General features: G+C 35.9%; 1 protein-coding gene across 2 annotated transcripts in view; it reads left to right on the forward strand.

The window, feature by feature from the left end:
• The window catches only part of SMC3 (structural maintenance of chromosomes 3), a 38,355-nt gene that overhangs the window by 2,402 nt on the left and 17,945 nt on the right, over nt 1-18,008 (forward strand). For both annotated transcript variants that reach the window (XM_021700149.1, XM_021700150.1), the window contains exons 3-13: nt 4,785-4,823; nt 7,486-7,553; nt 8,977-9,048; nt 9,419-9,498; nt 9,972-10,050; nt 13,047-13,164; nt 14,710-14,885; nt 15,676-15,756; nt 15,992-16,156; nt 16,673-16,794; nt 17,779-17,992. In XM_021700149.1, the coding sequence (XP_021555824.1) occupies nt 4,785-4,823; nt 7,486-7,553; nt 8,977-9,048; nt 9,419-9,498; nt 9,972-10,050; nt 13,047-13,164; nt 14,710-14,885; nt 15,676-15,756; nt 15,992-16,156; nt 16,673-16,794; nt 17,779-17,992 (1,214 nt within the window). The remainder of the gene's footprint in view (nt 1-4,784; nt 4,824-7,485; nt 7,554-8,976; nt 9,049-9,418; nt 9,499-9,971; nt 10,051-13,046; nt 13,165-14,709; nt 14,886-15,675; nt 15,757-15,991; nt 16,157-16,672; nt 16,795-17,778; nt 17,993-18,008) is intronic.

The raw sequence follows: 18,008 nt of genomic DNA on the forward strand, positions 1-18,008 counted from the left end.
TTCTGGAAGTCACCATCTTCATCATCATGCTCACATGACCTCTTTGGTTCTCTCTCCCTCTTCCTTATTAGAACACTGATTCCATCATGAAGGCCCCACCCTCACAACCTGACCTGATCCTGATTTATCTCCCAAAGGCCCCCATCTCCAAATACCATCACATTTGGGATTAGGACTTCCAACATATGAATGGGGGGGGAGGGGAATGACACAATTCAGTGTGTCGCACTCACCGAGATTAGTAAAGGGCAAACATTATTTAGGGGCCCCTGGGTGGCTCAATCAGTTAAGCGTCTGCCTTCGGCTCAGGTCATGATCCCAGGGTCCTGGGATCGAGCCCCGCATCGGGCTCCCTGCTCGGCGGGGAGCCTGCTTCTCCCTCTCTCTCTGCCTGCCACTCTGCCTACTTGTGTTCTCTCTCTCTGTCAAATAAGTAAATAAAATCTTAAAAATAAATAAATAAATAAATTTTAAAAATTGAGGGCAAGAATGTCAATATACTTCAGTTAAAAAAAAAATTGAGGGCAAGAAAAAAACCTACCCTCAGTACATCACTTGTAGCTTGTAGTTGGAAATAAATTATGAAAACATTTTCCTCCCTGCTGTACCTATTGAATAGTTAATAATTTGTGTGCCATAAGGATAGCTTGATCCAATATTTTACTTATATTTTGATTACAAGTGCCTTCTGATTGTCATCAATCAGAAAATCTTTAGAAATGGAAAAAAAATGAATAATTACTAGATTTCTGTTATTTCTTACAGGTTAAAAGTAGGTGGATATCTTAATTATATCAATGGTATAATTTTATAAATGAGCTATAATGATGACCATTATTACCTATGATGATTAGATTTTGTCTGTAGGATCTATCAAATATTTTTGTTTTAGCTATTATCAGATAGCTGTTTACTACTTTGTTTGCAACATTAGTGTTGTTAATAGTTACAGTTACAAAGGAAATTGTCTAAGTGTTCTTTCTTTTCTTTGTTTTAACAAACCTAATATGATTTTACTGCTTAAACATGTTTTAAAAACAGGTACCTTAATAATATAAGAAAGATCCAAAGTAGTATAGACTGAGATGGACATTAAAAATATCCTGTAAAAGCATACTACTTTGGTTATTTAATGATTTTGACCTTGAAAAAAAAAAGATTGGGAAGCAGGTATCTCTTGTGGTGATGTTTGATGTTTGAAACTCTTGTTTTAATAGTTAAATGATGCTTGAATGTACCAAGCATATACCTTTTTTTTTTTTTTAAGATTTTTATTTATTTGTTTGACAGAGAGAGACAGCGAGAGAGGGAATACAAGCAGTGGGAGTGGTGGGAGAGGGAGAAGCAGGCTTCCTGCTGAGCAGGGAGCCTGAAACGGGGCTCGATCCCAGGATCCTGGGATCATGACCTGAGCTGAAGGCAGAGGCTTAACCATCTGAGCCACCCAGGCGCCCCCAAGCATATACCTTTTTAAGGTTACCTTTTCTGTAGCTTTTTAACAAAAGAAATATATGTTAATTATAGAACATTATGGAAGAGTTTAAACGCTAAAAGGAAAAAAAAACTATAAACTGTAATCCTGCCCAGAAATAGCCATTCTTAATATTAACAATCTATCCTTGTGTTAAACCTGGTTTCCTAGAAAACAGTGCAAGGCGCACTCAGCTACTAATAAGCTTTAATGGGAAGGTGCAGTCTGAGGGCAAGAGTGAGTGGGAAAGCTGGTCATAGCTTTATAAAGAAGGCGCAGCTAGTTTGTGGTCACATTAGATAACTTCCAGACGGACTTTGGGAACCCACCATGTGTGGGAAAGATCAGATGGGAAAGGAATAGTCTCTGTCTCTGATTGGTCAAAGTTTACCACACAGGGCATTAATTTCCCCCATGCTCTTGGATGGTGTTACTCTGGGGACTAACCCCCCCCTGAAGTAGTCAGGGAACTATAGCCTCCTTTGGTTTTTCACAGATCTGACCTGAGTGCATACTTAGGGTAGGCTGAAACAACCTACGGTGATGGATACTGAGCCTCTCCATTGACAGGCAACCAGGACTTGGGTTGGGGCAGGTGAATCTGGGGCACATATAAACTGGATCTACATTGTGTACATCTATATAAATAAGCCTTTTTAAATAAAAATGGGCTTGTGTAATCTGTTGGTAATCTTTTTTTTTCTGTTTAAGAATAAGTCTTGGGGCGCTTGGGTGGCTCAGTCGTTAAGTGTCTGCCTTCGGCTCCGGTCATGATCCCAGTGTTCTGGGATCGAGCCCCACATCAGGCTCCCTGCTCTGCGGGAAGCCTGCTTCTCCTTCTCCCACTCCCCCTGTTTGTGTTCCCTCTCTCGCTGTGTCTCTCTCTGTCAAATAAATAAAATCTTAAAAAAAAAAAAAAGTCTTGAATATCTTTTTATAATCAAATATTCAACATCCTTAAAATTATAGTATTTCACTGTGTGGGTAAGAGTAATTCTTAAAGGGAAATTTAAAAATTTTAAGTTATTTATTCATGAGTAGATTATGGTTTGAACTATATGTAATTCTTTTAATGATAAATTATCTTTTTAAACTTTTATTTAGAGATAATTTAAGATTTATAGAAAAGTTGTATAAATAGGAACAATACAAAGAATACTCCTACCTCCATTACCCTAATCTACCTGTTAACATTTTCTTCACTTGCTTTATCATTTGCACTCACTCTCACACTTTTTTTTTTTCCATAGAGTAAGTTATGTAGGTCATGGTCCTTTACCTTTGAATTCAATGTATACTTTCTAAGAATAGGGATGTTTTCTTACATAAAACACAGTACAGTTATCAACTTCAGTAAATTTGACATTAATAAAATAAACTCTTCATTTTCCAGTTGTACTGATTGACCCAAAAACGTTCTTTATAGTATTTTTTCCTCCTTTACTACAGGATCTAATTTAATTTAGCGTTAGGTACTGCCACTAGTTGTCATGTCTCTTTAGTCTCCTTTGATCTGGATCAGTTCCACAGCCTTTCTTTGTCTTTGTCTCTAATAACATTGTTTTTAAAAAATACTACATAAATTATATGGTCTTCTGAGGATATTACATCTGGAGGTAAAGAATCATTCTTTCTACTTCTTTTTAAATGATGTTACTTTTGATCACCCAGTCTAGGTAGTTATCTGGTTTTTCTACTGTATAGTGTTTGTTCTCTTGCAAATAATAAATAGTATGAGGATGGGAAATACTTTTGGACCATGCAAATATTGTGCTCCTTTTCAGAATTTCCCCCTAGATTTAGCATCCATTGATAATTCTTGCCTTTATTCTGATGGTTACAAAATGATGATTTTCCATTTCCAGCATTCCTTTCACATTTACTGTGTGGTATTCTGTGAGCAAGAGTTCTCCTTCCTTAGCTATTTGTCATTTTATTATCAGTTTGGAGTCATACTGAAGGGGGATTATTTCCCCCTTCCAGCACAAATTTATAATTCATCCAATTATTTTGGTGCTCAGATTGTCCTAGATTAAGCCAGTGGAAATCTTTTTCAAGCTGGCCTCTGTGTCATATACCTTTTTTATTTATTTTTTTTAAGAATTTTTTTTTTTTTATTTAAGATTTTACTTATCCATTTGACAGAGAGAGAGAGCGAGAGCAGGAACACAAGCAGCAGGAGTGGGAGAGGGAGAAGCAGGCTTCCCCCCGAAAGGAGGGAGCCCGATGTGGGACTCGATTGCCAGGACCCTGGGATCATGACCTGAGCTGAAGGCAGACGCTTAACGACTGAGCCACCCAGGCGCCCAGTCATATGCCTTTTTTAAAAAGCGATTTATTACTTTCTGGCACAACAGAAATGATTTTTTTTTTAGGCTTTACTTTGCACTAAAGATGATAACTGTAAGGACTAATTTGTTCAGGTATCTTGGTCAAGATGAGAGAGATTGGGAATTTTGCTGAACAACAAAATTCAAATGAATTCATTAAATCTGAAACATTTGATATCTTTTTATGTATAGAATTGTTTATTTCTGAATTCAGGGAGTTAAAAAAAAAGTGCCTTATACTTAACCTATACTTTTGTGATTCTGAGATTATACATGATATGTAGGGCTGATCATAAGTACTTTAATAAGCAAATAGTTTGAGAATTTAAAATGATTATTTAAGCATTAAAAATTTAAGTAACGTGAATCTTTAAATTATTAAAAAGATTTCCATTATATATAATTTATTTTTTTATTTTTTATTTTTTTCCATTATATATAATTTAAAAAGAATTATATGTCCATAGTAATGATTGTAAATTATGAAAACCTGGTAACGTTTGGTTATTCCTGTTAATTTTAAACTATTAGAAAAGAGCAAAAGGGCGCCTGGATGGCTCAGTCGTTAAGCGTCTGCCTTCAGCTCAGGTCATGATCCCAGGGTCCTGGCATCGAGTCCCACATCGGGCTCCCTCCTTTCAGGGGGGAGCCTGCTTCTCCCTCTCCCACTCCTGCTGCTTGTGTTCCTGCTCTCGCTATCTCTGTCTCTGTCAAATAAATAAATAAAATCTTAAGAAAAAAAATAGAAAAGAGCAAAATAAATAAATATAAGAGAAAAAACCATCTGATGTCTATACAAAACTTGTACTCATTTGGTGATTGAAGCTGTTTTGTTTATTGATTTCTTTTGTTTACTCTTTTGTATTTAATTTCAAATATTAAGATGTTAAGTTAGTAGAATATAAATTTTTTAATATTTTCAGTAAAGTTTTAATTTTATTGGTTTCTATGCAAAGTAACATGTACTTTTTGAAATTTTATAGTGGGAAGAAATGGATCTGGAAAAAGTAACTTTTTTTATGGTAAGTATTGTTTTTTAAATTCTAAATATGTTAAGACCTGGGTATCTTCAGCTAATTTATTTTAAAAATTGGTTTTCTAAAAAATAAAAATAAAAAATAAAAATTGGTTTTCTGAGAGGCTCCTTCTGAGGGGTGCCTGGGTGGCTCAGTTGGTTAAGCATCTGACTCTTGATCTCAGCCTAGGTTTTAATCTCAGCGTTGTGAGTTCAAGCCCCTCATTGTGCTCCATGCTTGGTGTGGAGCCTACTTAGAAAAATTGGTTTTCTGAGGTTGTGTCTGCATGAAACTCAAAATACTTCTTCACACAGGGTTGTAGTTTAGTGTAGAGGATTTCAAGTATAATGATATAATGATCTGAGTTCTCTATACCTAGTGATTAATTAGGTGAAAAACTAGGCAAAACAATCTCTTAAAGTACTCTTTGCACTTTAAAAAGAGGTCTTTGAGGGCGCCTGGGTGGCTCAGTTGGTTAAATGACTGCCTTCGGCTCAGGTCATGATCCCAGAGTTCTGGGATCAAGTCCCACATCGGGCTCCCGGCTCAGCAGGGAGCCTGCTTCTCCCTCTGACCCTATCCCCTCTCATGCTGTTTCTCTCTCTCTCTCTCTCTCAAATAAATAAATAAAATCTTTAAAAAATAAAAAAAATAAAAATAAAAAGAGGTCTTTGACCTGCCTACTTTGATGGGTTGTGAGAATCATGAGATAACACAAATGGAAGTGCTTTTTAAACTTGAGTGCAGTATCTGAATTTTGCAAATGCATATACATATGTATGTATATATATATATAAAAATATAAATGCAGTAGAATAGCTAATACTGTTTTGGAGAATGGCTTATCTTTCTGTTTCATTTATTTATTTATTTATTTTTATTTATTTTTAAAGATTTATTTATTTATTTGAGAGAGCGAGAATGAGAGATAGAGTACATGGGGGAGGGTTAGAGAGAGAAGCAGGCTCCTCGCCGAGCAGGGAGCCTGATGGGGGACTCGATCCAGGGACTCCAGGATCATGACCTGAGCCGAAGGCAGCTGCTTAACCAACTGAGCCACCCAGGCGCCCTATTTATTTATTTTTAAAGTAAGCTTTGTACCCAATCTAGGTCTTGAACTCATGACCCCAAGATCAAGAGTCACATGCTCTACTGACTGAGCCAGTCAGGCACCCCTCTGTTTCATCTTCTAGAAAAATGCTTTTTAAATCTTTTTTTTTTGAAAGATGGAGGGGTGTAAAAAATCACAGATTCAACAGAGACTGTTGTCAATTTGAAAATAGTTAAATAGGGGCGCCTGGGTGGCTCAGTCAGTTAAGCGTCTGCCCTTGGCTCAGGTCATGATCTTTGGGTCCTGGGATCGAGTCCCGCATCGGGCTCCCTGCTCAGCAGGGAGTCTGCTTCTCCCTCTGACCCTCATGATCTCTCTATCTCATTCTCTCTCTCAAATAAATAAATAAAATATTAAAAAAAAAAAGAAAATAGTTAAATAGCTTTGAAAATTAAGTGGGGCACATGGTGGCTCAGTCAGTTAAGCATCCAACTCTTGGTTTCAGCTCAGGTCGTTATCTTGGGTTGTGGGATCAAGCCCCCCATTGGGCTCTGCACTTAGTGCAGAGTCCACTTGAGATTCTCTCTCCCTCTCTCTCTCTGCCTTTCCCCACCACACTCTCATTCTCTCTCTCTCAAATAAATAAACAAATCTTTAAAAAATGCAATTAAGTATAATAATGCTTCTGTTAAATCCTTCGGAGAGAAAAAACATTTTAACAGTTTTGGACTATACAAGAAGCAAGTTGAAAAATATTGAACCTCTCAGTTGGGTAGTGCTTGAGGAATAGCGGGGAACTTAGTAAAGTATCCCTTCTGTGCTCACAAATCCCTTCTGTGCTCACAAATCAATAGGCCTTCAGTGGTTGTAATTTGGTGATAAGAGAATGGGATTGGAGTAGAAGTACTTCATGACCTCCAGGGGATGAAGGCAATTTGAATCTATCCTCCCAAGGTGATTATAAAAGATAAACCACTCCACCCTTAGTGTACACATTCATAAATGCACACTCAACTCTTAGAACGTCAAAGGTCTCTTGGGGGTGGATTGGAAACAGGACAGCTGAGTAGAGTTTCATTTCTAGGACAGGGTGGTCTAGTTAGGTACCCTATATGGAAGCAGGAATAGTTTCTTACAGCTGATAAGGGCAGTGCAAGCATTGCAGTAGAAGGTGGGAATCTGAATAATGTCCCTGTATTTCCCACTTAGTTCAATTTCTTTTGACAAAAAGTATCCAGTTAAGGATATTCTAAGAATATATTCTATTTTGTTAATAAATATTTTGATATATATTATTTATATCTAGTGGGTACAAACAAAGTGTTAACCACTCAGTGTATACTTTGATCAAGAGGTAGACTTTAGTTTGCATGTCTCTTTTTGTTACCTCAGTGTTCTCTTTTTCTTCCCTTAAATGTTTCAGTGGAAACTTCTTAGTATTTTTCTTATCATTTCCAAGCTAATTAGTCTGAAATACATGCAAATCTTCTGCATATATGGAATAGATAATCTACTTTTTCTGCCTTGTTCATTACCTGGTAGAAAGTATGGGGAGTTATAAATAAGGCATAGATATTTTTTTGGACTGTACTAATAGTTACGTTTTTGTATTTTTAGCAATTCAGTTTGTTCTTAGTGATGAGTTCAGTCATCTTCGTCCGGAACAGCGATTGGCTTTGTTGCATGTGAGTGAAATTGCTTTGAGAGGTTACTGATACTTTGTATTTTTTAAACTACCCTGTTGATTCTGATAAATAAAATCATTTGTTCAGACTTCAGATCTTTTGTAAACATGATGCAGTCTCTCTTAAGTGTATTAATTCTGCTGTGGAGTTTAGCCTCCTATATTATGCATGACAAAGGCCTAATTTTTATATAATGGTAAGAAAATTGTAGGATTTTTCTATAGATGGGTATGTCTTCCATATAAATTCTTTATTAAGAGTATGGTCTGGTAATGCTCAGAAGCAGGTTTGCTGAGGAGAAAAAAAGAGTTTGAGGTTGGGAATTAGGAATTTTGAGACTTAGAACCAAAAGTTAATTGGGAGTATAGGGAAGCAACAATTGCAAACTAAACAACATACTTGTTTTATTTCTGGCCGTATTTGTAAGTCAAATGGTAACAGCATTTTCCAATATGAAAAGTAAGTGTATTTATAGTAAATAAAATTGTTAGAATTTTTCGTTGAATAATTATGAATAATGAACTAAAGAAATTTAAGGATAAAAAATTATAAAAGGCTATAATAAAATGATAAGATTTCTTTTTGGTTTGAATGTGGCTTATAATTAGTTTTAAGACCAGAAAGTGAAATTCCTTAGTATATCTCAATAGAGTATCTCACAGTTACTAGGGAGGTGTTTTGGTTATTTTTGTTTTTTTAACCATTATCTTTTATTTTGCTCTCTTAAACTTGAATTTTTAGCCCAGTAATCAGAACTGGTTACCTGTAGATGAACTTTTTTTTTAGGTTTCTAAGATTGGCATTGAAAGAATAGCCTCTTTAAGTATCATTCTTTATTGTGTTGAATCACTATGTAGTAACAGTTTCTAAACTCTGGAAATTCTCCGGACTTGGTATAGCAGTAGCTGGGTCATAAGTTGGTCTGTATGTGACACATGTTAAATGTGTGTCTTGTCATAGCAGATTTAAGATTATGTAGCATATTGCAAATTGTTTAAAAAAGCTGAGTTCCAGTAATTAATTTTGTTAGGGTTCCTTTCCAGCATTAAATGAGTCTATAAGAGAAAAGCCTCAAGTATTACAGGTATTAGCAAATAGGTAGAATTAGGTGTGCCTGGGGTCTTAGGTTCTAATAAAGTGGTTTTCAGAACAAGACCTAAATACATCTGACTTTGATATCTCTTCAATAGTTCTCATGTTTTTAGTTAGAATCTAAAGCCATTTGGTTTAGAAGTATTGTTATTCTAAGCCAGTGTCTTTGCTCTTTTGACAAGAAGGATATATACTAGTCTGATAGAAATTTTTCTCCATTAAATTAGGTTTGTTACCATGCACTAAATTTTAAAGGTATTTAAAGGAAAAAAAAAAAGATAAAGAATGTGAAAATACCAGTTAAATGATGTTTATTTTTTACATGTTTTAGGAGGGTACTGGTCCTCGTGTCATTTCTGCTTTTGTGGAGATTATTTTTGATAATTCAGACAACCGGTTGCCAGTGAGTAATGACTTTTTTCCCCAGTAATAATGTTGAGAATTTTATTGATGCAGCTGATTTTCTTCCAAGCTTTGAAACATTTACAACTGTACTTAAGGTCTTATAATTTAGTTTTTGCTAAAATAGCTATACAGTTTACATATTAATTTTGTCTTAAAATTATAATGAACATTCTAGTAAACAGATGGGGGTGTGTAAGCTGTTGTGGAAAAGTGTCTATCTTAAGAATTGTTATTCATAGCATATCTTTAATGAGAATTGAAGTTTCAAAATAATTGTTATGGTTAGGGACTATAGAATGACCTTATTAACTAAAAAGTTTCCCACTTTTACTGTGAAATTAATTTTAGGCTTTTACATTTTTTCTTAGATTGATAAAGAAGAAGTTTCACTTAGAAGAGTTATTGGTGCCAAAAAGGATCAGTATTTCCTAGACAAGAAAATGGTCACGTAAGCATTTTCTTTACATTTTAATTTCTTTACAAAAGAGTGAAAGTACTTTACTTAGCTCATTATATGGGTTTTATATATACCTCGTGTTCAACAAACCAGTATTTAGAGCATTAACATAAGAAAAAGGATTCTCGGGGCACCTGGGTGGCTCTGTTGGTTGGGCATCTGCCTTTGGCTCAGGTCACGATCCCAAGAGGCTGGGATCGAGCCACGCATTGGGCTCTCTGCTCAGTGGGGTGCCTGCTTCTCCCTCTTGCTCTGCCTGCTTGTGTGTGCATGCTCTCTCTCTCTCTCTCTCTCTGTCATAGCTAATATCTTTTTGGGGGAAAAAAAAATCAGGATTCTCTGAGGCTGATATAATAGATGGTTTAATGACTATAGTCCCTCATGCTTAACCCAGGAGTCAGCCTTCATTTTTTTTGCTTATTGGGTTATTTATCTGAAAAAATTTTTTCAATGTTTATTAACAGGAAAAATGATGTGATGAATCTCCTTGAAAGTGCTGGTTTTTCTCGAAGCAATCCTTATTATATTGTGAAACAAGGAAAGGTAAAAAAATTGTATGTCCTTTTTTTATAGAATTTGTTTTCTGAGTATATTCCCTTGAATGATGAACTTGGTTTATTGTTTTTAGTGGTTAAGTTGAAGCAAAAATGGACCTTACTGTCTTTTGTTTTCATTGATTTATTTTGTATTGATAGTATTACCTTTTATGTGGCCATAAAGTACAAAGTAGATCTATTGTGTAGTGGGATAGAATCATTTCTGCAGTTGGTGGATTTTGTCTTCTTGGTGGCCTATATCACTTAATAAGATGTCCTGTACTGGAAGACGTTTTTGGTTTGTGAAAGTCACAACGATCATATTTAAGAATAGTATAGAGGGGTGCCTGGGTGGCTCAGCTGGCTAAGCGTCCGACTCTTGATGTCAGCTCAGGTCTTGATCTCAGGGTTGTGAGTTCAAGCCCTGCGTTGGGCTCCACGCTGGGTATGAAGCCTAACTTAAAAAAAAAAAATACTATAGAAATTCTATAAAAATAACATTTGAAAAAAATTACTTCCTAGGGGCGCCTGGGTGGCTCAGTCATTAAGTGTCTGCCTTTGGCTCAGGTCGTGATCCGGGGTCCTGGGATCGAGCCCCGCATCAGGCTCCCTGCTCAGCGGGAAGCCTGCTTCTCCCTCTCTCACTCCCCCTGCTTGTGTTCCCTCTCTCACTGTGTCTCTCTCTGTCAAATAAATAAATAAAATCTTTAGAAAAAAAAATTTACTTCCTAAAATTAATGCTTTGTTACTTAATATATCACACAGCTAAAATAGTTAGAAAGCTTACATTGCCAGAAATCTACCATAATGCCACATATTATTTTTTCTTGTAGAAATTATATTTTCTATAGTTTTTAGTAGTTACATACTTTTACTGTTTCTTCATATACTTTAAACTATATCTAAGATAATTTCTTTTTTTAGAACATAGCCTGCAGTGTTCTCATAGTTTGTTGTAGTGTTTTTTTTTGGACTAGGGGAAAGTTCTTTTTAAATGTCCACTTATTTCATATTGGAGGATTTTTAGATATGTGTTGGAAAGGTAGCATCCAGGAGAAGTGATTAGGAAGAGTATGGTGTTTTGCATTTGGGAAATGCAGAACAAGTTTTTGAAAAGACCAGCTTTATAAGCAAGGAATTTCTTTAAAAGGAGGCTGATTATGAAAGACTATTTATCTGAGTCTTCCCTACGCACATACAACATAGGCCCTTATACTTCATTTCAGTTTCTACTTATATGTCATTTCATATAAGCCATTCAGGAAGTTACCTCAACTAAAAGAGCATTGCCTTTACTCCAGCCCTACATGTTTTCTCTATTCTCTGTTTTTCCTAACAGTTAGACTGTACTGGTATATATTTATTTCTTGTTGTCTTCCACTTAGAATGTAAGTTCCAGGAGGGAAAGACCTTTTCTGTTTGTTCATTGCTCCTTGCCCAGTGCCCAGCAGAGTGGCATAATGTTGTAAGCATTTGTTAAATATTTTTTAAGTGAATACATTGAATGACCATATTTGGGGTAATCAGGGATAAGGATCTGACGGAGGGGGTGCACCTGGGTGGCTTAGTCGGTTGAGTAGCCGACTCTTAATTTCAGCTTGGGTCATGATCTCCAGATCCTGAGATCAGGCCCTGCGTCAGACTCCATGTTCGCTGGGAAGTCTGCTTGGGGATTCTCTCTCTACCTCTTCCCTGGCCCCTCCCCGCACTTGAGTGTGCGTGCTCACTCTCTCTCTCATGAATCTTTAAAAAAAAAAAAAAAAAGGATCTGAAGAGGGATTCTTTGATTTATATGCTTTTGGTAGACCATACTGTCTTAGTTCAGAGCTAGTTCTCTTTTTATGTGAAAGTGAGAGTAACTCACTTCACTTTTTTAATGCAGTGAGAGCATTTTTTGCCTTTAATGATTAGTTTTATTTTTATGAATATGGTAAACTCATGCTTTTTGTTTAAAGTTGCATGACACTAGTTTGTACCACTTTCTGTGGTTTTTTTGGCCATATATATTTTTCAAGATTTTATTTATTTATTTTAGAGAGTGCGAGCAGGGAAAGGGGCAGAGGGAGAGAGAGAATCTCAAGCAGACTCTGCCCAGCGTGGATCCCGATGTGGGGCTCCATCACATGCTCTTGAGAGCACGACCTGAGCCAAAACCAAGAGTCGGACACTTAACTGAGCCACCTGGGTGCCCTGCCATATATTTTTAAGATTTTAAAGATGCTTTTGCTTATTTTATTTAATGGTCACTACCCCTGTTAGTTATTTTTATCTGTCTCTATTTAAAGCATACCATTTTTGGGGTACCTGGATGGCTCAGTCAGTAGAGCATGTGACTCTTGGGGTTGTAAGTTTAAGTCCCATATTGGGTGTAGAGTTTACTTAAAAAGTAATAATAATGCATACCATTTTTGTTATGTATATATATATATTTATTTATTAGTTAAGATTCTGTTTTAGAAAGAGTGCACACAAGTGGGGGCAGGGACAGAGGGAGAGAATCTCAAGCGGACTCTGCACTGAGCACAGAGACGGACTCAGGGCTTGATCTCACAACCCTGAGATCATGACCTGAGCTAAAACCAAGGGTTGGACGCTCAACCAACTGAGCCACCCAGGTGCCCCTGTTACATTTTTAATAGTATCATTATAGCTTTTTAAAAATATGGAGTGATTGTTTCCGCCTTGTAAAAATACTTGGCTCTTTCCAAGTGGAGTTCATCTTTTATACAACTTACAGTGTTGACTGAGAAAAAGTGTGGTGATGAGATGTTTGTTTTTAGAGTTTTATTCATAAATTAGATTGATGAATGTATCAATTCTATTTGGATTTTCATTTGATAAATTTCATTTAAATAAAGGACATATAGGTGTGTAGGTATATGCACTGCACAAATTACATTCTTGACGTGATACTCAAAACTTAGCATGTGAAAACTCTTTCAAGGTAGAGTTCTTAAAGAGCAATCTGTAGCTACGTAATAATTATTTTTCTGAAATTTGTAGATCAACCAGATGGCCACAGCACCAGATTCTCAGAGACTAAAACTATTAAGAGAAGTAGCTGGTACTAGAGTATATGATGAACGAAAAGAAGAAAGCATATCTTTAATGAAAGAAACAGGTAAAGAAGTGTGATTCTGCCATATTTTATGAATTACTTTTTCATTGTGTTATTATAGTTGAAAGGGCTTCTGTCTTTTCTCACCAGTATACTGTTTGGTAATTGGCCTGTGTACTGAATGGAGAGAAAATCAGTTTGTGACATTTTAAGTTTTGAGATTTCAAATTTCTCTCTTTAAATAAAGAATTGCTGTTAGATAATAATGCCTTTGTAGGTCAACTATTTTGTGCCTCCACTGTCCTCATTGTTAGTGAGGATAACAGAATTGGATGCAGTCCTCAAAAAAAATTGCTGGGAGTGTCAGCTGGCATTAGGTTTTAAGTTGTTCAGGAGCAAGTAAATGGAAAACTTTGAATCTTCTTTAGTACATGTATTTATGGAAACCCTACTTTGCTTTTCAAGTTCTGTGTTCTGTCATGTCTTAAGAGTCAGACAGTCTTGAGTTCAAAATCTGACTAATAACTAATAATTAACTGACACTGTGACTTGATCTCTCTGGTCTAAAACCTCTCCATCTGTAAAATTCTTTTTCATAGTTTATGGTGGTGAGTAGAGGAGCAGAGTAGCACCATGATTGGAATATAGTGGGTGTTCAATATATGGAAGTTATAGATAATGCTATTACTATAGAAGTTGAAAATCAGTGACATCAATGATATTAGTAGGGTTTTTTAAAATATTGTGGGAAGGCACAGTTGCCTTTAAAGGAAGTTTAAACTGAGGCCCTTAACCACATGTAATAAAAGAATTAGTGAACACTGGTTCAAAAAGATACATGCACCCATACGTTTAGTACAGCATTACTTAACAGTAGCCAAGAGGTAGAAGCAACCTAGGTGTCCATCAATAGACGAGTGGATAAAGAAGTTGTGGTATATGCATACAATGGAGTATTACCTAGCCACTTTTTAAAAAATGAGATCTTGCCATTTGTGACAACATGGATGAACCTAGAGGGTATTATGCTGATGAAATAAGTCAGAGAAAAGCAAATACATGATTTCACTAATATTTGGAATCTAAAAAAAACCAAGCAAACAAAATAAACTCATAAATACAGAGAACCACCTGGTGGTTGCCAGGGTGGTGGTGCAGGGGGAAGATGGGTAAAATAGGTAAAAGGGATTAAGAGGAAAAACTTACAGGTATAAAGTAAGTCACAGAGATGAAAAGTACAGTGTAGGGAATATAGCCCATGATATTGTAATAACATTGTGTGGTGAAAGATGGTAACTACACTTACAGTGAGCATTGTATAATGTATCGAATTATGGAATCACTGTACTGTGTACCTGAAACTGATATAACATTATATATGAACTAAAATAATAAAAACTTAAAAAGTGTCACCATGTGTAACGTTCTCTGATGCTTTTCATAATAAAGCATTTTGTCATTTTAGTATCTTAGATTTGGTTACCATATACTATTCTATAATGCTGTAGTTCTTAAGATTAATTTTAACTCACGGTATATTTGAGAATAGATACTATTTACATAAAAATTTTATTCAACTCCTTCACCCCTCTCTCATTTCTTTTTAAGAGGGCAAACGGGAAAAAATCAATGAGTTGTTAAAATACATTGAAGAGAGATTACATACCTTAGAGGAAGAAAAGGAAGAACTAGCTCAGTATCAAAAGTGGGATAAAATGAGACGAGCCCTGGAATATACCATTTACAACCAGGAACTTAACGAGACTCGTGCTAAACTTGATGAGGTAAAAGAATTTTGTTATTTAAATTCAGAGTGATTTTATTTAATGACTAGGTTAAGCTCATTCTATATTTATACTTTTCAGGGATTCTTAAATAGAAACTTAAAAAAAATTTTAAACCTCTTGGGCGCCTGGGTGGCTCAGTCGTTAAGCGTCTGCCTTCGGCTCAGGTCGTGATCCCAGGGTCCTGGGCTCGAGCCCCACATCAGGCTCCCTGCTCAGCGGGAAGCCTGCTTCTCCCTCGCCCACTCCGCCTGCTTGTGTCCCTGCTCTTGCTATCTCTCTCTCTGTGTCAAATAAATAAATAAAATATTAAAAAAAAAAAATTTAAACCTCTTAATGAAATCATTGGTCAGTAAATTTGTTCTTTCAGTTTATTCCAAGGAAAATGCCTAGACCTGTATTGTCCTTGCTATAGTTTTATCTGAAATGTCATCAGGTGGTGGTGCAAGGCAAACCAAAATGAGGGAAGCCACCTTTAAAAGCTTCATGAAGGGGTGCCTGGCTGGCTCAGTCAGTGGAGCATGGGACTCTTGATATCGGGGTTATGAGTTCAAGCCCCATGTTGGGGGTGGAGTTTACTTAATAATAAAATACTTCATGAATTTTTTTCTTGGCTTTTTAGTAATACTTAAAACTAAAGGAGCCTTTTACTTTAAAACCACTAAAAATTTAAAAAAACTTCAGGTGAATGATTTTGTTTTAGCAGATATTTTACAGTTTTACTACATGTTATGAAGTATTAAACAAAATACAAAATGAGTTAGAAATTACAGCTTTTTGTTCCCCCCAGCTTTCTGCTAAGCGAGAGACTAGTGGAGAAAAATCCAGACAATTAAGAGATGCCCAGCAGGATGCAAGAGATAAGATGGAGGTAAGATTATAAACTAGGCTTGGGTTAACTTACCTTTTTTGAGCACAGTAAATCCTTTTGTACCAGAATTAGGGAATGGTAACTTCAAATGCATGTCATTGGGATTGAGTATTGGAAAGACAGAATAGTACTGAAAGTGTAAATGAAGGAAAAAGGGACAGAACTAATGGTGTAAAAACTTTGCTTTTATACTTCTAATTGTCTGACTCATTTCTATTTCATACTTTTTGACTAGGATATTGAGCGCCAAGTTAGAGAACTGAAAACAAAAATTTCAGCTATGAAAGAAGAAAAGGAGCAGCTCAGCGCTGAAAGACAAGAGCAAATTAAGCAGAGGACTAAGTTAGAGCTTAAAGCCAAGGATTTACAAGATGAATTGGCAGGCAATAGTGAACAAAGGGTAAGTTAAAATGCTAAAAATGAAAGACGTAAGTGTTCAGTTGAATAGGAATTACAGAAGACCATCCTTTCTGTGACGGGGGTGCATGCTTAAATTTTTGTAGAAGATCTGGCACATTAAAATAATTTTCACTTAAGTAGCAACTCAATACTGTCTCGTTTCTTTTATTTAAAAATTAGTTTTGTGTTGCAGGATCAGTTTTCTCATGAATTTTTTTATCATGAGAAAATATTTTATGCTAAACTTAAACAAATTTTTAAGGTTGTTGGGGCGCCTGGGTGGCTCAGTCGGTTAAGCGACTGCCTTCGGCTCAGGTCATGATCCTGGAGTCCCGGGATCGAGTCCCGCATCGGGCTCCCTGCTCAGCAGGGGGTCTGCTTCTTCCTCTGCCCCTCCCCCCTCTCATGTGCTCTCTCTCTCATTCTCTCTCTCTCAAATAAATAAATAAAATCTTTAAAAAAAAAAAAACAACAAATTTTTAAGGTTGCATTTTTACTTATCCTGCTTTATTTACAGAAACGCTTATTAAAAGAGAGGCAGAAGCTGCTTGAAAAAATAGAAGAAAAGCAGAAAGAACTGGCAGAAACAGAACCTAAATTCAACAGTGTGAAAGAAAAAGAAGAGCGAGGAATTGCTAGGTCTGGGATTTCTTTCACCAATACTTCTACCTTCTACATAGTTCCTCTGTGAAAGCTAAATAGTTATGAGTTAAGAAGACACAGTAAGGGCAAAAGTTAAATCCAATTTCAAAGTAATAGCCTGTGTTAAACAGCTACTGTGGGCCAAGCGTTATTGTATACATATCACGTACATTTTTTTCACTTAGAAGCCCTAAGAGATTCACAGTATCCTCACTGTAAGTTCAGACTTGAGGCTCTGGGAGGTTAAATAACTTGCCTAAGATAAATAACTTGCCTAGATGTTGTTGGGCTTTTAAAAACATGGATGATGGTTTTTTTGTTTTTTACCCACATGACATCTTACTCTGTTTCATCCTATTTCCTTTTTTTATTGCTGTTTTAGCATCTAGACATTTTAGTATCTATATGTAGATTGAACATGCCAACTTTTGCTGATTTCATGGTTTAGTGCATTATTATGTTTTTATGCCACCAGTATTTTTTTTAGTGAATTCTTTATTTCCTTTGCCCCTTTTTTTCTGATTTTTTTCTTATTGTTTGATAAGGTTGTCTGTAATCTGTATTTGTTTTAGTATTCTGTGTATTGTAAATATTTTCTTTGTCTTTCTCTTGCCTTTTAACCTTGATAGTCTTTTATTATAAGGAATTAGAAATGTTTATATAGTTAAATAGAGTTTGAAAATTCCTGAGATAGGATATTAGAATTGTCTCTAGCTTTACTGACTAACCCAGAACTGGAGTAAAGACATTGCCCAAAATCCTTAGGATATGGGCTGTTTCACATGACTTTAACTGTGACTTTTCAAAATGAAATTTATATAGTATTAGCCCAAGGAGCTCTATTAGATACCAGTTGCTTTCTATATTTTTTTACGGAATTTTGAAAATGACTGTTATCTCTGTGTTCTTGACATATTGATTGTAGTTAAACTTGCTTATTTTCTCCTTTTTAATCCATTCTTTTTTTTCTGTCTTATATAGATTGGCCCAAGCTACCCAGGAAAGAACAGATCTTTATGCAAAGCAGGGTCGAGGAAGCCAGTTTACATCAAAGGAAGAAAGGGATAAATGGATTAAAAAGGAACTCAAGTCTTTAGATCAGGCTATTAATGACAAGAAAAGACAGATTGCTGCTATCCATAAGGATTTGGAGGACACTGAGGCAAATAAAGAGAAAAACCTGGAGCAGTATAACGTAAGAACTTTTATAG

This window comes from Neomonachus schauinslandi, chromosome 6 (genome assembly GCF_002201575.2).
Source record: "Neomonachus schauinslandi chromosome 6, ASM220157v2, whole genome shotgun sequence".
NCBI lineage: Eukaryota > Metazoa > Chordata > Mammalia > Carnivora > Phocidae > Neomonachus > Neomonachus schauinslandi.